The 19,360-nt window shown below is 36.7% G+C and overlaps 1 protein-coding gene across 3 annotated transcripts; it reads right to left on the bottom strand.

The window, feature by feature from the left end:
- Positions 1 to 1,085: 1,085 nt before the first annotated feature.
- Positions 1,086 to 17,997, bottom strand: LOC127944225 (hepatocyte nuclear factor 4-alpha). Of its 3 annotated transcripts, none has more exons than XM_052540089.1 (10): positions 17,875 to 17,997; positions 5,426 to 5,600; positions 5,197 to 5,306; positions 4,619 to 4,725; positions 3,562 to 3,717; positions 3,059 to 3,146; positions 2,807 to 2,959; positions 2,479 to 2,715; positions 2,076 to 2,198; positions 1,086 to 1,722 (listed from the first exon to the last, which is right to left on the bottom strand). In XM_052540089.1, the coding sequence occupies exons 1-10, from the start codon at positions 17,921 to 17,923 to the stop codon at positions 1,580 to 1,582; spliced, it is 1,341 nt and encodes a 446-aa protein (XP_052396049.1). In that variant the 5' UTR covers positions 17,924 to 17,997; the 3' UTR covers positions 1,086 to 1,579. The 3 variants fall into 3 exon arrangements, with proteins under 3 accessions (XP_052396049.1, XP_052396047.1, XP_052396048.1); XM_052540087.1 differs by lacking the exon at positions 17,875 to 17,997 and adding an exon at positions 6,923 to 7,144; XM_052540088.1 differs by lacking the exon at positions 17,875 to 17,997 and adding an exon at positions 6,923 to 7,142 and having other exon boundaries at positions 5,212 to 5,306.
- Positions 17,998 to 19,360: the final 1,363 nt, after the last annotated feature.

The following is a 19,360-nucleotide window of genomic DNA, read 5'->3' as shown; positions in this document are numbered from 1 at the left end:
TTTTTAAACGTGTAAAAGTTGATGCCCTTTATGTAAAACTGAACAGAAATCAAAAGAAATAAACAACCTGCCATCAGTTCCTTGTGCAGTGAAAACAAGCCGTTCTACCATTGGTTACTCTTTGTTATGTGATGTATGACGCTAGATGTTTAATCAGCCTGTTTCCCTCAAAGCTGAAGTGTGTAATTTTTTCTAAAGAAAAATAAATATGCAGGTGCATTTATAAATAAGAAAACTGTAGTCTGATTTACCGTAAAATGTATACACTTTGGCCCTATGATCATACCAAAACATTGACAGATCAACATTGGCTCAACCAATGGCATAGGTTTGGGGGCGGGATTATGCGGTTTTTCGGCCAATTGCAGCAGACACCATGAGTGTTTGGGGGAACCTATTTACAAACGCATTACAGGACAGGTAAGAAGTTATTTTTACATTAATTGAAAGAGGCATTGGTTTTGGTTATAAAAATCGACTTTTACTTTCCAAAGGCTGTTAACAGGCTACACTTTGTTACTTTCTGTCCCATGACCATAGGTATTCGAAACCGTTATGAAATATAAATATATATTAAAGTAACGTTATATCTTGAATGCGACTTGACACCATGTTTATTGAATTGGAGATGTGATTAACAAATCATTCAAAAACTGGCAATACTGGTTAGGCCTATATAATTCCCTGACAGATTTCTTAAGAGAAACTATCAGTTAGGCGCCTGCTTTATGAATTGTTTTATTGCCTGTTATCAGTGTTGAGAAGCACACACCTCCAGCACTAAAAAATCCTTGACCATTCTTTGCCACGTACACTCACTTTTATCATCTTGTTTTGATGCAGGTTTTACGGCTGGTGATGATTACGAGAAAAGTAGCCTGATCCAATACATGCCTGAAACTTGTCCAAATTCAAAACAAAAAAAAACATTTAAGACTGGTTTAAGTTGGATTTAGGAGAGTATATAACAACTGTATCTCCCAAATAAAAAGGCTTATTGAACCTACTGAAATTATGGTGGATTCTGTCTAAAAATGCACAAATGATAACTATAGATATATGAATGGAAATAAACAACGGAACACTTTTATGTAAAAATATAGCCTTGACATTTAATATCAGTTCATATTGCAAGTTTGAAATAACCCTTCTCCTAGAATAACCCTTCTCCTAGGCAGTGAATGACCAATATGTAAAACTACATACGAGTGTGACATTCTCTTACTGTATGCATACATACACATCACTATCTAGTTACAAGGGGTTGAACAGGAAACACTTTTTTTATTATTATCCTAAAATCATGAATTAGAATAGACTAAATCCATTCATGAAAAAAAGGAAATCGTTATATTTACAATTTAAGTATGGCACATACAGAAAAATATGAAATTCACATATTCTTAGCATACATAAAATAATTACCAGCATTTTGGTAAATAACAATATTTCAAAGGCACAAAATGTTATGTATTCTATCAGGATATCATAAAAGTACTATAAGAGCCAGTGGCAAGCTGTTAAAATACTGTACACTAAAACAAACATCTGATCATAGTCAGGCCTGTTGTCAGGCCACTCAGATGGCTTCTTGTTTAGTGATGGTTGGTTGATGGATGGAGCTTAGTTGCTTGGGCACTGTGGCTATAACACCCTGAGCCATTTTGTAATGATCAGAACCTGAGGCCGTCGGGGGAGATGGGATTGGAGTTTCCGGAGTGGCTGTTTGTAAAAAGAGCAAGAAGATACATTAGTTCAAGGGTCCACATAGGGGTATTATGGAACCTTAAATAAACATAATTTGCATAGCAAAAACATGCGAAAGAAACCATTGGTTGACATGAAGTAAGCACGCTTATGAAATTTCTGAAGGCATTAGGGTAGAAAAGCATTACAGTAGCCTGCTTTGACAAAATAAGCCTGATTAGTTTCTACGATTCTGGCAGGGATTACTCCAACACGTCTGTTTGTCCCTGACTACCTGGCTTTCTCATTTGAAGGACCTATATTTTCTGTTCAGTTCTCCATTATAACAAATTTTCAATCACGCAGTTCAAGAAGATAGTTTTACTTACACATCTGGCCATTGTGAATTGGAGTGGCCATGCTTGTGGTGACTATGACATTGTTACTGAGGTGCTCCTGGACCAGATGTGGGTGTAGAGAATGATGGGCATGAGGAGCTTCATTAGCTGAACCTGACAGAAAAAGAGTCATTAAATCTGTGATTTGGAAGATGGAACTTGTTTTTCCGTCTATATGATCTATGTAGGGTTTTTAAGAAAGTGGAGTGCCTTTTTTTTTATCTCAGTCTTCAAGATTATGACAAGCTGTTCCTAGATTTTTTATCATGCATCTCAAGTATTGAACCTTTTGACAGCCATCCAAAGTTAAGGGTTATTTACATACAGTGCTGTCTAATAACCATGACTTTGCACTTGTCTACAAAGTTTCACTTCATTAACAGAAATCAGTTACCTCCTAGAAGCATCTCTTGTAGCAGGTTGTCTATCTTCGCCATTCCGAACAATTTAACAAACTGGATTTGCTCGATCATTTGCCAGGTGATGCTCTGCAGCGTCGGCAACAGAAGAAGTAGCTCGCCGAACCGCCCCCGCGAGTCGAATTGCCGGTCATTGATGTAGTCCTCTAAACTAACTTGAATTTGGTATCGCATACGTTTGATCTTGCTTGGGTCGCTTAAACCTTTGGCATCTATGTGAGAAAGACCATCACATTAGATCTGTTTGAAAACTCACTTGACATTCTGCGCTGTTTTGTCTCAGTTTTAGCGCAATTTATCTACCTGGATCGAAAAATACAATGGCCTTCAAGCAGGCATATTCATTGTCATCGATCTGGAGATCCTGGAAGGGAAGCACTAACTCGTCAAGGATCCTTATAGACACGCGGCTCACCTCCAATTCGGGACAGTTTCGTGGAATTATGTGATCATTACCTGCAAGAAACATGGAAAATTGTGAAGTAAAACATTAGTAAAAGAGCTTGAGTCCAGATGACTGTCATATCCACATTTCCAATGTGCTTTTAAACTCACCTAATTGTAAAATGTCCTTATACAGCATTGAACGTTTGGCAGCTCCTAGTAGCAGATGTTCTCCAGCATGAGCTCGCAGTAAAGCAACCTGAGACAGATAAACATGCATAGGTTTGGTTAGAGTTATTTTAATAATCATATTAGCTGATTTTTTTTTCACCATAAAATCAGGTCTGTGTTCATGCTTGTATGTGCATGTGTGTATTCACGTGCATGTGTGTGTGAGAAGATGCAGTTTGAGGCGCTCTCATGCACAGCTAAATCACTGATCAGTTATCATGCCTCGGTGCTCAGCATGTTAATGATTCTGAATGTCTCAAGAAGAGATTTCAAACCAGCTCATCATATTCTAACCTGAACCATCTAAATACATTAACCACCCAAACTGAAGATCTCTGAACTTTTTTTCCAACTGAGACAAAAATCTGGGCCAACTGATGCAAATATCTATGAAATGTACATAGAGGGAGTTTTTTCAGCTAAATAAGAGGTGCTTATCTTACCTGATCATCCAGGGGAAGGTCACAGAATGCTGGGATGTATTTAGCCCATTCAACCAGCACCAGGAGCTGCTGTTTCATAGACTCGCACACATCGGTTATAGTGGCTATCTTCTTCGTTCTGATGTCACCATTCAAGATAGAACTGGGTGATGAGATCTGCATAGTAGGATATGGGAGAATTGTATTATTTTATTAAATTATTTATTATGTGTAGTGTACACCTCCTAAATATGGTTATACATGCATAAACACACACATATGTATAGTAATGATTTAAATGTATAATCATGTTATAAATATAAATCATGCATTATATTTTAAAGGTAAATTTTGTAATTTCTGTGCCACTAGCTAAACCTAGTAAAATTGGAGAAGTGTTGACTGTTTCCGAACAGGTTTCCAAAACTGCCACTGCTCAGATAGTCATGCACAAACCAATTCCAATGGTTAAATGCACAAAATGTAAGAACAGTGTTATATATTTTGCAGACTTGTGTACTTATAATATCCCAAATGTTTCGAAGAATGTTTAAATCCAGAGAAATAAGCAATTTTAACAAGTGACATGGACTGTGTCCACAGTGTCATTGTGTCGCCTGCCAATGATGTCATAACCCCTCAATTTCCGGTTTTGTTTTGTAGAAAACATATGGTAACACCAAAGACGCTTTAAAATGTTTTAACAGTTCTGATGACGACTGCACAGAGTAGCATTATAACAGAACTTTCAAACGTATCTAGTATAATAAACAACAAACTACGCTACCCGATCGTTGTTTATTTTGAATATGCGCCCTCTATTGGTGAAAAATTACATATTGTGCCTTTAAGCGTGTGTTGCAGTGTGGTTCTAATTGGGTTGCTCAAACAAATAGGGCAGTGTGTTGCTAGCTGTGCCAAAGTGTTCAGAGGAACCAATCTAAGTCTGAGAATCAATTATGTTTTATTGTCTCTACATATTGAACTGGGGTAAGAGGACATATTTTAGAGATATTTTTTGAGACCATGTCACAATTCACCTTGTGGTTTGAACCTATATTTGAATCACACTGTTTACCTGTCTAGAAAGGACATCAGCTTGAATGAGTGCGTTTATGGAGGGTAAACTGCTGTCTTCATAGCTGGATCTTCTGGTGCTAATCCTGTCTCTCTCATTCTGCACAGCTGAGAATGAGAGGAACACCTTTAATTAGCAAATTAACATTACATTTATTACAAATACACATAGAAGATTCATTTTGACCAATACAGACAAAAACAGCTCTGAGTAATCCACTGAAACATACTCTTTCATTATCAGTAGCAGTGAATGTCATCCAGTTCTGACAACCAATTGAGATAGCAGAGATGAGGTATATTAGCTGACTTTGTGAGAGGGGGGGAGTCCTCAAGGTTGTGCTTTTTTATCAGTGCGGAGTTATGATGGCTCTAAACTGTTTGTTCAGCATAAACCAGACATAGACCTCAGTGCATTGTTGAGTGAACATTAACAAAATGTCTCTTGCTAACTCTCTCCCTGCTGTTGCAACATCTCCCATTTGCGCCACCTCATCCCCTAATCTCCCAAACAGGGCAGGGAGTTTTAGTGTCTATTTTTTTTACTTCTTTAATATTATTATATGAATGAAATCTCACAGCATGAGCAAGTACCTTCCTTCTTCATCCCAGCTCGAAAACATTTCTTTAGTCTGCAGTACCGGCACTGATTTCTCTTGTCTTTGTCCACTATGCACTGTCTGTTAAATCTGTATGGAAGCATAAAGAAGTCAGAGATTTACTTTGACGGTCGATGGAAACATGCTCTTTTATGCAGAATTATTGCATTAGGTCTACATTGTTAGGCAAGGAGGTGTTTTTTTCTGACCTGCAGGAATACATGTGGTTTTTGCGTACGCTGCGTCTGAAGAACCCCTTGCATCCATCACAGCTGGAGGCTCCATAGTGCTTTCCTGTGGCCCGGTCCCCACAGATGGCACATAGGGTGCCGGCCCCTAAATGGTTGACAGCATTCATGTTGGCACTCTCAGCTGACGAGGAGTCTGAAATCATAAGGGATCTTGAATGTATTGTCACAAGTGTTTTATTTTATTTATTCATTTTTTTAACTATTCTTTTTTTAAGCAAAAAAAAAAAAGCATAAGAAATAAGAGCTGCTTAAAATCAATAAATTAAGTATACTGTATGTGATGCTGTGAAGTACTACTTCTTTTTATGAATGATACTTAAATATCTGGGTTGCAGATCGAACCAGTTAGATTCCTGATTCCAGACCAGTAGGGGAAATGTCATGGGGTGAAAAATACTCAAAAAAAGACATATTTACAGCGAAATCAATTGGCAATGAATCATCATCATGAACATGTGCTGGAAGGGCTGTTTGCTAAGTAATCAAGAAATGATTAGTATTAAACCTGTACAAAAGATACAACAATATCATCTTAGATTATATGAACTCTAATTAGTGCTCTTGATGCCCTTCTTAACAATTTTCACACAATTATTTTTTTTTACAGTAACATATATGATTAATATGAGTCAGTTTGATTTGATTTTATGTTGACAATTTCACAAAAGATGTGAGAGTTGTTAAATGTTCATTATTCGTAAGAGCTAATCAAAGATAATTACATTAAAAGCCAAGCAATGATCAAAGGCAACAGTTTTTAAATGGCTCATCGGTGTGAGCGATTATGTGGTGATCATCTAAATGGAAAATAATACAACTGTTGTGCTTATATGTGGTTTAAACATTTTATAATTTAAAATATTGGTTGTAATACTTCATAGTTACAAAAATTATAATAATTTAAATATAATATATATTATTCTCAATCTAACTAAAATGTAAAAACACTTACTGCTTTACCTAAATATAACTTTACCCTACATATTAGATTACTTTGTCAGGTTGATACTGGTTGGATATCAATTTGTTGCACAAAACCTAGACATGGGAGACTTAGCTGCGAAACATTTACATGACACCCTCTTTGCTCAGTAATCATTCATCCTGGTGTCAAACTTCTCTTGAAATACTATCCAAACAAGTCATTTTATCCCAAGCCACCTGTATGAGAACAAGCAAGAGGAAACGAATGAACATCTTCTTCTTGTCGAGTACCATGTCTGCAGGACAAAGCCTGCTGTGCTTCTTATCTTCTCCTAAAAAAATATTTTGTATTGGTTTTTACAATCATTATTGGGTGTTCTGTGCAAAAGGTTACGAACTTGCCAATTGGCACTTAACTATAAGCCTATCAACCCTGTTAAACATCTGCCTCCCACGCTTGACCATATACACCAGCCTATATAAGTCACCAAAGGACTCAAAGTTCACTGCAGGTCTGAGCAGATGACTCACCTGTGCTCATCGCAAGCACTTGCATGTTCTCAAACTCCAGGGTGGTGTAGGCTGGGTCCAAGGCCTCGCTATAGTCTGCCATCTCCATGTCTACTAGTGGTCTGGACAAACGCATTCTCAGCTACCTGATGCTGGGGTGAAAGACTTGTCCTCTCCACAACGTTTGGACACCCCTTCATAGGCCAAGCCCCTCCTCTTGGAGGGGTAGACACCTTTGAGTGACAGGGGCCATGTCCTTAAGCGCAAAGATGAGGCTTGCTGTGATTGACAGTCTGGGCCTCCTCCCAGAGCACGGCCCCATTCTGAAGTGGGATGGCTCTCATGTTAATGATTAAAGTGCTAAATCAGAGTTGTTGTTTTTTTTTTCAGAGACTAAGACAAACAGGGTTTTACTGTCTTATTTTTTGTCTCAATGCCCTAAATTTATTACTTAAAAATATATCCAGTCTCAACACCATGCTTCCTATCTCAGTTCCCAAACAATGGCTTAACGGGTCATCATGAAAGATGACTGTCTGGGTCACTGTCTTGACACATATGAGACAGTATGGAAAATGACTCATATTTGACTCTAATATATAAGATAGAAAGTAAGTGGTCCACATTTCAACATGCAAAGTACGCGTTTGCTAAATCTCTGTTAATTCTAGCACAATAAGCAACAGCAATAACTCACACAGAGTAAAATTTGTGGCCTTTATGTAAAAGAGCTCATTGTTCTGTTGAACATTCTGCATGTGCACGCAATGCACAACTAGGTTACAGCTGTACAGAAGAGATTGTTTACTTCTCATCAAAACTAACATTTGGAAGGCAGTAAAATATCTGAATTCATAATTAACAAGGGCAGCTGTGTTTGCCAGAAGTTTACTGTAAAAAAAAAAAAAAAAAAAAATATGACATATAATATAATATGTCTACAAAAATGAGTAGTTAGTAAATTGTTTGGTTAACAGTCAGTAAATACTTTTTTTTAACATTACTTTGTTACATTACATATTATTTTATTCCTTCTCCATTAAAATGTCTAACATTTGTACAGTTTGGTGACCTTTTATTGTCTACACACACTGGCATTCAAGACTTGGAATTCAAACTACATTCTTAAGAATAGAGTTTCTTTATTGGCATCTATGGTTCCATTAGGAACTTTAACATTCATGGTTCCTTTCCTTTGCACAAAAGATTATTTTCTTTTTCACACTCAGAAAAAAATTGTTCTCTGAAGAAGTATTTACCAAAACGGTTCTTCTGTGGCATCATTGTGAAACCCCCTTTTGCAAACTTAAATGTTTGAGAGTGTGATTCTGCAAAGATAGTTTCTAAATGACCTTGAGAAAAGGAAAAAACTGAGGTGATCATCTGTGTACATAATGCTGAATTTGTACAACAATCTATGTTTTCCTAACTCTTTTTGTAGAGGATAAAACTATTTGTTACTCAAACAGGAAAATTTGATGTTACAGTTAAGCAAATACCAACTTTAGGTACCTACGAATCAGGGCCAGGGCAAACAGACAAAATATATTTGAAGAGTAGAAAGCAACAGAACAAACCATGGGTCATCGTTCCTTAGTTCAGACCTGCCATGAGCCTGTAATATCTCAATCTCATGTCTACCTGAACTTCTGTAGCTATACTGTCAGAGTGAACAACCTAATTATCATTTTGTGTGCTGTGCATTACAAAGCATACATAAATACACTGCAAAAAAACCTAAATCTTAATCTGTATTTAGTATGTTTTTGTACATTTAAAAAAAAAATGACTAGAAAACAATTGTGTTGTTTTCATAGAGTAGAAATTTGAGAAACAAGAAATTATTGCCGGTGAGATATTAAACACTGTTTAATATCTGTATGGTACATCCCACCTGACCATCTCTGTGGACTAAAAGTGCTGAGCTGGTTTTAAACCGGCTGGAAAAAACCTAAACTTACAAGAAAGCTGGTTTTGAATACATTAGACACTTGCATATTTATAGAGTTATTAAAAAATAAAAAGGCAAGAGTGAATTATGTTCACAAGAAGAAATGTTAGCAACATGTTAGCTCTAACAGGATGATGTTTAACTGGTAGATCTCAAAATAAATCTACAAGATGTTGCAGACTTTGTAGCCTATAGATCAGGAGCGCTTATTAGTCTTCCTTATGTCTGTGTGAGATGACTTCACTTCTCTATCAGTTAACCTGAGTAATGACAATCAGTGTACAGGAATGACTCACAATGAACAAATCTTATCGGAGTCACCAATAAATTCCTTATTGCAGCACACATCTCCATGTTTCTGTTAACTAAGTAATGACCTCTATAAAGTGTAATCTGTAAAGTTATGGCCCTTTCTCACATACACCTCAGCGATCAGAGCAGGCAGCCGTAGATAACTACATTAGATCATTGCCTCACATGACCAAAAGCCTCTTGTTGAACAGACCTATTTAACAGATATGCATCTGTAAAATGTGATGATGTGGAATAAGAAGACAGTTAGTTTATCGATTTATTCATCAAGTGGTATTTGTATGCCACTCATGTACTTCTATTAACATGGCAGGCCATGGGTGTAAATTAATTATTTGATTTGAAATCAGTATATTTAGAATTTTGAGTATAATATGTATGATTGATTTTAAGCTTTATAGTGTAGTAGAGTTTAATGTAAGTTAAATGACCGCATATTAATTGACAGACTGAACTGAATATGTCCTTTTGTAAAAGTTACTTGAACGTTCCCTCTTGTGTAATTACATTTCATTTCTATTTCATTATTAATTATAATTTTTTATAGTATTAATCTTCATGTTGATTTAATAAAATCTGTTATGCACCAACAGATATGCGCAGTGAATCATCCAACACTGTCCTTACTGTTGTTTTTAATCGATAACATTCAACTCACCTGTAATACTTTTGCATACAGTATGTAATGTTTTTACACACTCCTACCACTCATTTCTCCTCCCCTTAAGCACCTGCTTCTAACTGTATCAGTGATGGCACAGAGACTGAACCCTTAGACCAGGCTAATACAACAAACTCAAAGCAACTCTCTCACTATCTGAAAATAACCTGCATCAAACTGTCTAAATTTTCCACCGTTATCTGATCAGCGTTTACACGCACACTGCAGCGTGGTGCAATCGTACTTTGAGTCTCATCACAGAAGACAACATGACACATGAGCACATGTCCTGCTCTGATCGTCTTCTCTGAGTGATATGAGGCAGCAATGTCATGTCCTATAATCAGTCACCCATACCGCCTGCCTGGGGCTAAAAGTCAGAGGGTTGATGTAACTCCTCTGCCTATTTTCCCCTTTGAAACTTCAAACTCCAGTTTGTGAACAAAGTCCTGTCTATCTCCACAATAAGGATCTCCGACCACTGACCAAACTCCATTTGTAACCACTGCCTATTTGTACTTTCTCTCCAATGACTCTTTTTCATTTCACCTGTCTGACCAAATGGGAATAACAAGTAGCACTCCAAAGGTGGATGTGAAATACACATGTTGTGGGAACCGGTGGCCTACATGGAGTAACACGCTCTTGGAGTACTCGGGGATATGTGCTTTACATGGGAATATGAGTGTTTTGCTTTCTTTTGATTTTGAATATTTAATAAGAATGGGAGAAGATAGCAGGAATATGCTTACTAAAGCAAATTCAAGGCCAGCAGAAAAGCCTCTGTGGACTGACTGGAATAGATGGCACAGATATGTGAGTATGGTGACATAGTGAACACACAAGGGATTGTCAACAGATTGGTTGCAACCTGCAGACCACGCAGCTCATGCCCTTTGGGGGAAAAATATTTACTTTTGCTTAATAGAAATGACATTTTTTGCATATATTGGGCATTTATTTGTAGTTTAAAACTATTGTATTTTTAATATTGCCTCATATATGACTGCTGAAATGTATCTGTCCATGTTGAAGTGTGAAGGGGCTGGATAATGCCCCTCCCCTCTGTCTAAGTTTTTTTTGTGTGTGTGTGTGTGTGTGTGGTCTCATAAGGCTGTGGTGCTTTTAAAAGGCCAATCGAGTGTAAATCAATGGTCAGATGCTACATATTTCAAGCAGTTAGGGCATTTTCATTCTGTTTTGTCTTTGATAGTTTATATTCAACTTTAATTCAAACATTTTAGTCAGCTGATGATAATAACAAAACTCATCCTGAATAAATCAGAAAGTATTTAAGTATTTGCCAATCAAACTCTTTCAGCACCAGGAAGCTGAGAAACATGCCATGTGATCTGTTGCTTTGACAAAAAATGTAAAAAAAAAATGTTTTTAATACATATCTCAGGTGCAAAAGAAAAATCTGTGATATCTGCCAAGATGCAATTTATGATGTTGTTAGTGGTTTTATGATGGATACTTAAGTTAAAACCTAAAGCCTTATGAGCAGTGAACAGATTTTCAGAACAACTAGGATTTCACTTTCTTGTAACCTCATTTAAATTGCATTTTAAATTGAAGATTTCTATTAATATTTACTTCGTTATTAATAAAATCTTTTTTTAAATTTTAATTTCCAATTTCAATTTAAGTTTTAGACTTGTCTTTTTAGCAGTGTGTTCTATTTTAAAAGAGATACTATAGAACTCAAAGCAAAGCCATTTTCTTAAGGGGCACCAGAGACAAAACCATCCTCCTCCGTAACGATTAACAGAGACAGTTATCTATGAAGTTCCCATAGTCCTCACCCATCACGGTATTTGTAGTCTAGGTAATCATAAACCCCTAGGGCCTAATATTGCACAGCCTCCATAAAGTGGTTTAAAACACAAAATCATTGGGTAATAATATGTTTGACAAAAAAGAGTCACATTTAGCCAACCTTTGCTGTAACTTTCTGCTTATCTCTGTCTATGTCATGCTTTTCATCAGAAACATGATAGAGTCACTGATAGGATTTTGTCCTGATGGTTTGCCTGCTTGTTTATAAAATGGACACAGCTTTATGGGATTACATACTATATGACAAATTGCGCTACTGAAATGATCAAGCTTCTTTGTTACTTTAATCACGTTGCAAAAGCTCAAGTAGCTGCGTGCACATCACGCAAGTAAACAATTGCATCAGTAAACATTTAGAGCAATGCTCTTTGTAAATCAATCACATCTTCTGATAAGACAGTTTCAATGATTAACTGTTTTTCTGCCTGATGACCCAATCATATTTGCAGGCTGAGTGATGCTGCGTGCATGGACAGTTATCACTCACTTGTTATCATAAATCAATTACATTTTCATCACAGTGTACAGATCACAAGAACATTTTACCCAAACAAGTTTAACTTTACCCCAGTTTATCAAAGCTAAAGAGTCATATGGCTAATTCATTTTTAATAATAAGTTAACGTTCTGGGCTTGTTGTACTTTTACTCATTTGTGCTGTTTGGAGTCATTTTCCTGCCGTCTTAATATATATTGATTGTAATGTTTTAGTGGTGTAATCATTATTTAACCACTTTAATGATACTATGGAAATTCAGTACAAGAAATCTATGGAAGCCTTTTTTTCCATGTTGTATAATAATCTTTGATGATGCTATTATTTCTGTGTTGATATATCACATTTAGACAGTTGGATCATTTATTTTCATATTAGTATACTGTATATAAAAAAAGTTTTATTTTTTTACATACATTCAGAGTCAGATATTATGGACATATAGAGTAAGTTCCAAATGAATGAATATTTGAAAATCTTGGTTTGTATGTAAATAAAGAACAATTAAGAATTTAGCAAAATGTAAAACAAATGATGATGTAAAAATGATGTAAAAAATTTTGTTCACTAATCAAATAAAGAATTCTTTATATTCATATTTTCAGTTTTCATTTTAATTTGAATGTTTTAGTAATTTTGTTGTATTTTGTCAATTTTAATTAGTTTTTGTTTTTTAAATCTATAGCTATAGAGAGAGAGAGAGAGAGAGAGAGAGAGAGAGAGAGAGAGAGAGAGAAAGAGAGAGAAAGAGAGAGAAAGATGTCCCAATATTGTTAGTGTGCACAGTTACCGTCAAGTATACTATTACTATTCTTCAGCTCCTCTTTGTGGACAAAGCTTGCAGTTACATCAGCAAGGTTCCCACAGCCTTGGGCCTTATTGTGCAGAACCACACAGGCTTCATCAATTGTCGATTGAAATCCCCCCAAAATATCAGGTCAGCAGTGATTTAAATAAGCAGTCTGTTTTAATATACAACCATAACAGCAATTGTGACATAAAGAACTAAACTGAAACCTTTTTTTTTTTTTGTACTCTCTGACCATAAACCTCTAGATCTGAACGAGTCAAATATTCTGCACATGACCACTTTGAGGACATCTGAACAACTTTTAACTTTAAATTGTTTTATAATGATCCAGTATGTCATCTTCATTGTTCTAATAGGTGTAATATCTGCCCAAATTATGCCTGTATTATTTGTAAACTCCTTTGCACTATATGTTTTATCTTGTCAAATAGAAGTCACGCATATTTTTGGTGAATGTGCACTCTAATTAGGATGTAAGCTAATTTTCATAATCTACTTCACAAACCTTCAGCCACAACTGTAATAAAAGAGGCAGTGAATCTGCGGTCCCTGTACCTGGTGTGCTGCTGAAGTGGCCCGTGCCATGTCCTTCATACATCCTGCACTGGTCTGTGGTCCTGAGAGCTAGCAGGGACCCCCGCTCCTCAACCTCCTCCACACAATGACCTATCCATTCAGTCCTCAGTGTCTCTGTGAGTGTGTGAGGGAGCCAGTGTTCTCACACACGCTGACCGGCAGCTTGACCTAATCCCTTAATGCCTGTCACAATGTGATTTGATTGGGGCTTGAGCGCATGGCCTAATAGTGTCAAGTGTAGAACTAATAATTCATATCTGGCACTTCTATTTCCCGAGGCCCCTGGATTCTCCCTCAAATGGATAGGAAACATTAGGCTGTCATTTTGATGAGTGTGACACCAGTGTTTAATCAGTGAAGATGCTTCTCAATTGAATAGCTTTCTGTTGCTGAGGAAAGAATTGTACTGAGACATCATTCAAGAGACATCACTTAAAGCGTTAATTCAGCCAAAAATGAAAATTAAGCCATACATTATTCACCCTTAAGTCATCCTGGGTTTATGCCTAAAAGACTTTCTTCCTTCAGACGAATTTAGTTGTAGTTATTAAAAAAAATGTCTTTGATCTTTCAAGCCGTTTGATGCTACTCGGCAGGTGTTGCCCTCCATCGGTCCATGAGAAGTTTCATTTAAAGAGCATCTAATGAAAAGAAGTGTATCACATGGCTCCGGGGGGTTGACAAAGGCCTTCTGTAGCAAATCGAAGTGTTTTTGTGAGAAAAATATCCATATTCAAAACATAATAATCATTTTAATTTAGCTTGCACTCACAGTTGTAAAACGGAAGCATATCCGGGGGTATGACATCCGGGGGTATGGTCAGCTTTCCGGAGCCGTGTGAAACACTTTTTTTCAGTGGATGCGCTTTATATTAAACGTATCATGGACCGATGGAGTGCAACACCCGCTAATTGCAATGGCTCCTATAACAAGCTCGAGAAATTAAAGCGGCAGACGCACATGCGCTTAGAATAAACAGATGATATTGTTCGCTGGAGTGGAAGCTAATATCGTTATCTTTATAGTTATCGTTCTTGGTGTGAACGGGGCTTTACAGTAACAGTATGAACTGTTGGAGAGTGATAGTATCCAAATAGCTTTTTAGCAGACTTGTTTGGGTGCCAGTCTTGTAGATACCATTCAAAGGTACAGGCTTGGTAAGGTTTTTAGAATGTTTTTGAAAGAAGTCACCTTTAAGGCTCAACATTTCTTTGTATTCCAGAATACATTTCAGGCAGTAAAATTATAAAATATTATTTCAATTCAGTTCAATTTCAGTTCTTTATATTAATATATGTTTTTTTTTTCAGTATTTATTCCAATCTTCAGTCTCTCATGATCCTTCAGGAATTATTCTGATATGCTGATTTACTGCTCCAGACAATTTTATACAGTCTCTGATATTCTGATTGTTATCAGTGTTGAAAACAGTATTAAGAATCTTGACCCCCATTCACTACCTTTATAAAGTTTGGGAGAGCCAGGACATTTTTTACTATAACTCTGATTGTATTCATCTGAAAGGAGAATGTCATATACACCAATAGGATGGCTTGAGGGTGTGAAAATGATGAGGTAATTAAACATTTTTGGGCGAACTGTTTCTTTAAATGTGGATTCAGATGCTTAATTCCAGCTTTGAAAGCCTCTAGAAACTCTGCTGCGTGCTGATCAGAGATGAGTTCTGTGATCAAGAGAAAGAAATGATTCTGGAGTGACAAACATATCCAGACGTGGCAGAGAGTCTTTGTGGGTTTTCTACTTTTAGCAATATTCCAAACACTTTGTGCCGTTGTGGCTTGTTGACTCTGGTGGCTGCTTGTTCTGGCCTTGAACAGTCTGAGCTGACAGCTGCACTGCTGCAGCCGCGGGACCTCCACCATAAAGTCACTCAACATTTCATGGCAAACAGAGTTCCTCGCTCAAAAGGTGTTCAGCAGCACTTCTTGTGTTTAATTTTAGATGGCAATCCTGCAAAATGTGTTGGTTTACTATTCGTGCAAGTTGTAAAAGGCAAACAAACACAAACAAAAACAAAAACAAACAAACTCATCTACATTTTTTATGGCCTGGGGAAATTTTCAACAAATTTTCATTTTTTGGTGATTTTTTTATTTAATATATGAATACACTATTGTTAATTGCTTATACTAGTTCATAATGCTTGCACTCTTACACATATATATCAGTTTTACTATTAAAAATGTATTTGTATATATGTAGAAATTAGCATTTTTTTTCATGTTTAGTTCATGTTAAGTATTGTGTTAGTTTATGTTAAATATAGACTAATATGTTTAAACCTCCTTCTACATGATGTTGCGTCAGCAGCATTTCACACTAGGATTTACAGCACTGCTTTGTGCATTCTTTGTGTTCACAAAAAAACACATTACAACCGCTCTGAAATTATCTGGACCACAAAGCTGCTTATTCGTAGTTGCCAGGAAAATGCAAAAATAATGTAAACATTTCCTTATATGCTAGAGCCCTACTAAGACAAATGTGTGGCCATTAATAAAACCACTGCAACTACTGCAATTGTTGACATATACAGTATGATTGTAAGATACTAAGAGATGTTCACTTAAAGACATAGATCTTTAGATTACATAGAATGCAAAAATAATTTTTATAAGGTGTTTGAACACTGAAAGTTGTGTGAACACAGTGTGTGAAAACAACCAGCCATAAATGGTAAAAATCCACTCTCTTATTGTTTTATATTTCCAAACAATCATAAACAGTCTCACCACACAAGCAGTTCCAGACTATGATGACACAGTCGCCCATTTGTGACATTCTCTGCCCTATTAGCATATAGACAGCCCTGAGTGAGAAGCAGCAGTCCACCATTACTGTTCTCTTGCTGTCGTGCTGGAGATACAATACTGGACTACTGCCTCACAAACGAGGGTCAGTTCAGAGCTGGAGTTGTGCAAAGATTGCTTCTGAAATAAGGATTGATACCAACGCTTCGTGCGCAAACGTCCAGACTCCAGACGAAGTAAGCAACACGCATCATATTTTGTTTTCCAAAAGAGCCTCTTGGCTCTCTGCAAGGCTAATGTTGCTAAAGCTACCATTGTGTCTGCCTGTTTTCAATAATGCTGCCTTCACGTGCTACAAGAATGATCGTGAATAGGAATGTGGTAGTTAAAAATTGCGTTTGGGATATAGACTGTATAAAAACATGGACGTAGTGTCTGTGACGTCACCCATAGGTTTCCAAAGAGCATTTTTGAAGCCAAAAGTAGGCAGAGCCGGCCGTCGCCATCTTGGCAGCGCATCACCGAGCGTAATCGAAAATGGTCAGAAAGGCAGGAGATGGTTGCTGAAACCATGCCAACCTAGCTCAACGGTGGTGAGAAGAGCAGCAATCCACCTGTCACTCAAGTGGCCACGCCCTTAATTATGCAGAACTTTAAGGCTTTAAGGCTAGAGTTAGGGTTAGGGTTAGGGTTAATCCACATGGGGAGTCTATGGGATTGACTTCCTTTTGCAGCAAGTTTTTAGCGGCCAGTCGATGAATTACAGTTTAAGTCACTTTTGTATGGGCTTCACGAGAGAGAGTGGGAGCTTGCCGCTTGGTTTGGAAGCAATGTGTGAGATTAGTAACACAGGCACATTAGCTCCTGAAGCTCTGCACTCTTCGGAGAAGGGAGAAGGGTTGCCAGGTTATTGCAACAAAACCCTCCCGCAGAAGCAACCCGCTTTGTTCATCAAAACATTACATTATTAAGTGTGACAGTAAAGATATTTATAATATTCCAAGCTTTTAAATGGCAGTGTTTATTATTTAAATCTTCTACTCATTAGATTTAAATAACTATATCTAAATAACTTTTTATTCAAAAAAGTCAAAGATAAACTGACATTGTTTTGCTATATAATGTGTATAATGATGTGTATGGTTTTGCTGTGTGCCTATTTTTTTTTAAGCTGCACTTTAAACTAAATCTTTAATTTGGTCTGAAGTTTAAAGCCTTTTATTTTTTCGAGGTCTTTTATAATGCTCACTTTGTTCCAGCATTCTGTCCAGAGTACTTTGAGTCATTCCGTCCCAGCAAGAAAAGAGGAACTTCAGCCATTCTATCCACACTATTCATCTTCTCCTGCAAATAGGCCCTATTTACCAGTCAGTGTGGATATGCCACACCTCCCAAATTACAGTCGTGCACCACAAGCTCCCATGAATGGCGGTTATAGCTACCATTCTGGATGAAATGTCAAGAAACATGCCCATTTAACAACACCTTCCACCACAATCACCAACGCACCCATCATGTTTTTCTTGAAGGCAACCGAAAGAGACTGAGCACTTACCAAACGGTGGATCCATATGGGTGCTGGCCTGAGCATTCACGTTGACCATGCTGTCTTTTCTGCTCCCCACTTGTGTTTTACTGTTTTTTTTCTCTCTATTAAGAGTGAAAGATGATGAAGCATTAACCCATACAAGTTTTGCACAGTCCTCTGTGTTTTTGGTGAAGGTGTTGTTGGCGCAAGGTAAGGCCGGTACTCCTGTTATCTTATTGATTTTCCTAATCTGGGCAAATGTGGGTGGAGAGGTTAAACAGTAACCAGGCTTGTATAGAGGCCAATCCATATGACAGCTGTAGCTATGACAACAGGATGACAGAAACTCAAATAGACAAGTTTGTTATAATTTTTCTCAGTTTCTCAAAGTCTGCATCTTTTTAAACTCATGCCATATTCAGGATTGAATCATTAGGGTAGGAAGATTTCTGTTCAGTCAGGCATGAGGACACTGAAGGTTGTGAGAAATGAAAAGAAGTGGAGGGTTTACACAGACTCATTTAGCTATTCTGATTTGTTTGATTCCCATTACTTTGATAAGAAATAATCAGAATGTACTGTTTGACAACATGCTTCATATCAGCTTTCATTTCCGCTACTAATTATTTGTCTTTAAACAGACTGAAGGGGGTTGTAACTGTTTCATCTTTACCTTGGCGTAGAAGCTTAGTTTCTTAACCATTAGACCAGTGCCATCCAATTTCAATCTTAAACAGCTTGAGTATAGACATACATATGGGGCCAGATACTATGTTCGTTTCACCAGCTTTTCCCATGAATATAGAGTGATTCTTTCTGACAGAAGTGTAGCATCACACAAGTCTACTGTTGCTTTCACTTTTAGATAGCTTTGTGGGAAAGTCAGTGTTCTGAAACTTTAGATTTTCCCTATGTTTGTCACAACTAAGCTCTAAGTTCTCCATTATGTATGTGTCCATTTGCCTTATAATATTTATATACAATAGACTACTGTCAGTTAAAAAAAATAAAATAAAAAAAAAACATTGAAATTTCAAATAACTGTTTTCCTTTTTAATATATTAAAAATGTTCAGTAGCCATTACGCTAGTCTTCATTGTAACATGATTCTTCATTTGTCCTTCAAATCATTCTTATATGCTGATTTGGCAAAACATTTAGTAAAAGTAAAATATTATGATCAATGTACTTAAACTTTAAACCATTAAAAAAGTAGTATTTGTTCTTATTCAGTTGAATGATTTCAGTTACTGCCAAAGGATTCCCAGGCACATTAGATTAGAGCAGTGGTCCGCTCTTCATTTATGGCTTTAAAAACCTTTTAGCTGTGGTTTACAGCAGATGTGTCTCTTTTAGAAGGATTGAACACATTAATGAGGTGATAAAATATGGTTTCATATTGCTTCTCAATACTGATCCTTGACCAGCTGCTCACAAACACTTTTTTAAAATGAATTGCCTCTAATATATTTTTGAAAAATATTTATAATTTTTTTGCTTGGTGTATTTATTT

This window comes from Carassius gibelio, chromosome A23, assembly GCF_023724105.1.
Source record: "Carassius gibelio isolate Cgi1373 ecotype wild population from Czech Republic chromosome A23, carGib1.2-hapl.c, whole genome shotgun sequence".
Lineage (NCBI taxonomy): Eukaryota > Metazoa > Chordata > Actinopteri > Cypriniformes > Cyprinidae > Carassius > Carassius gibelio.
This window is presented reverse-complemented; position numbering and strand designations above follow the sequence as displayed.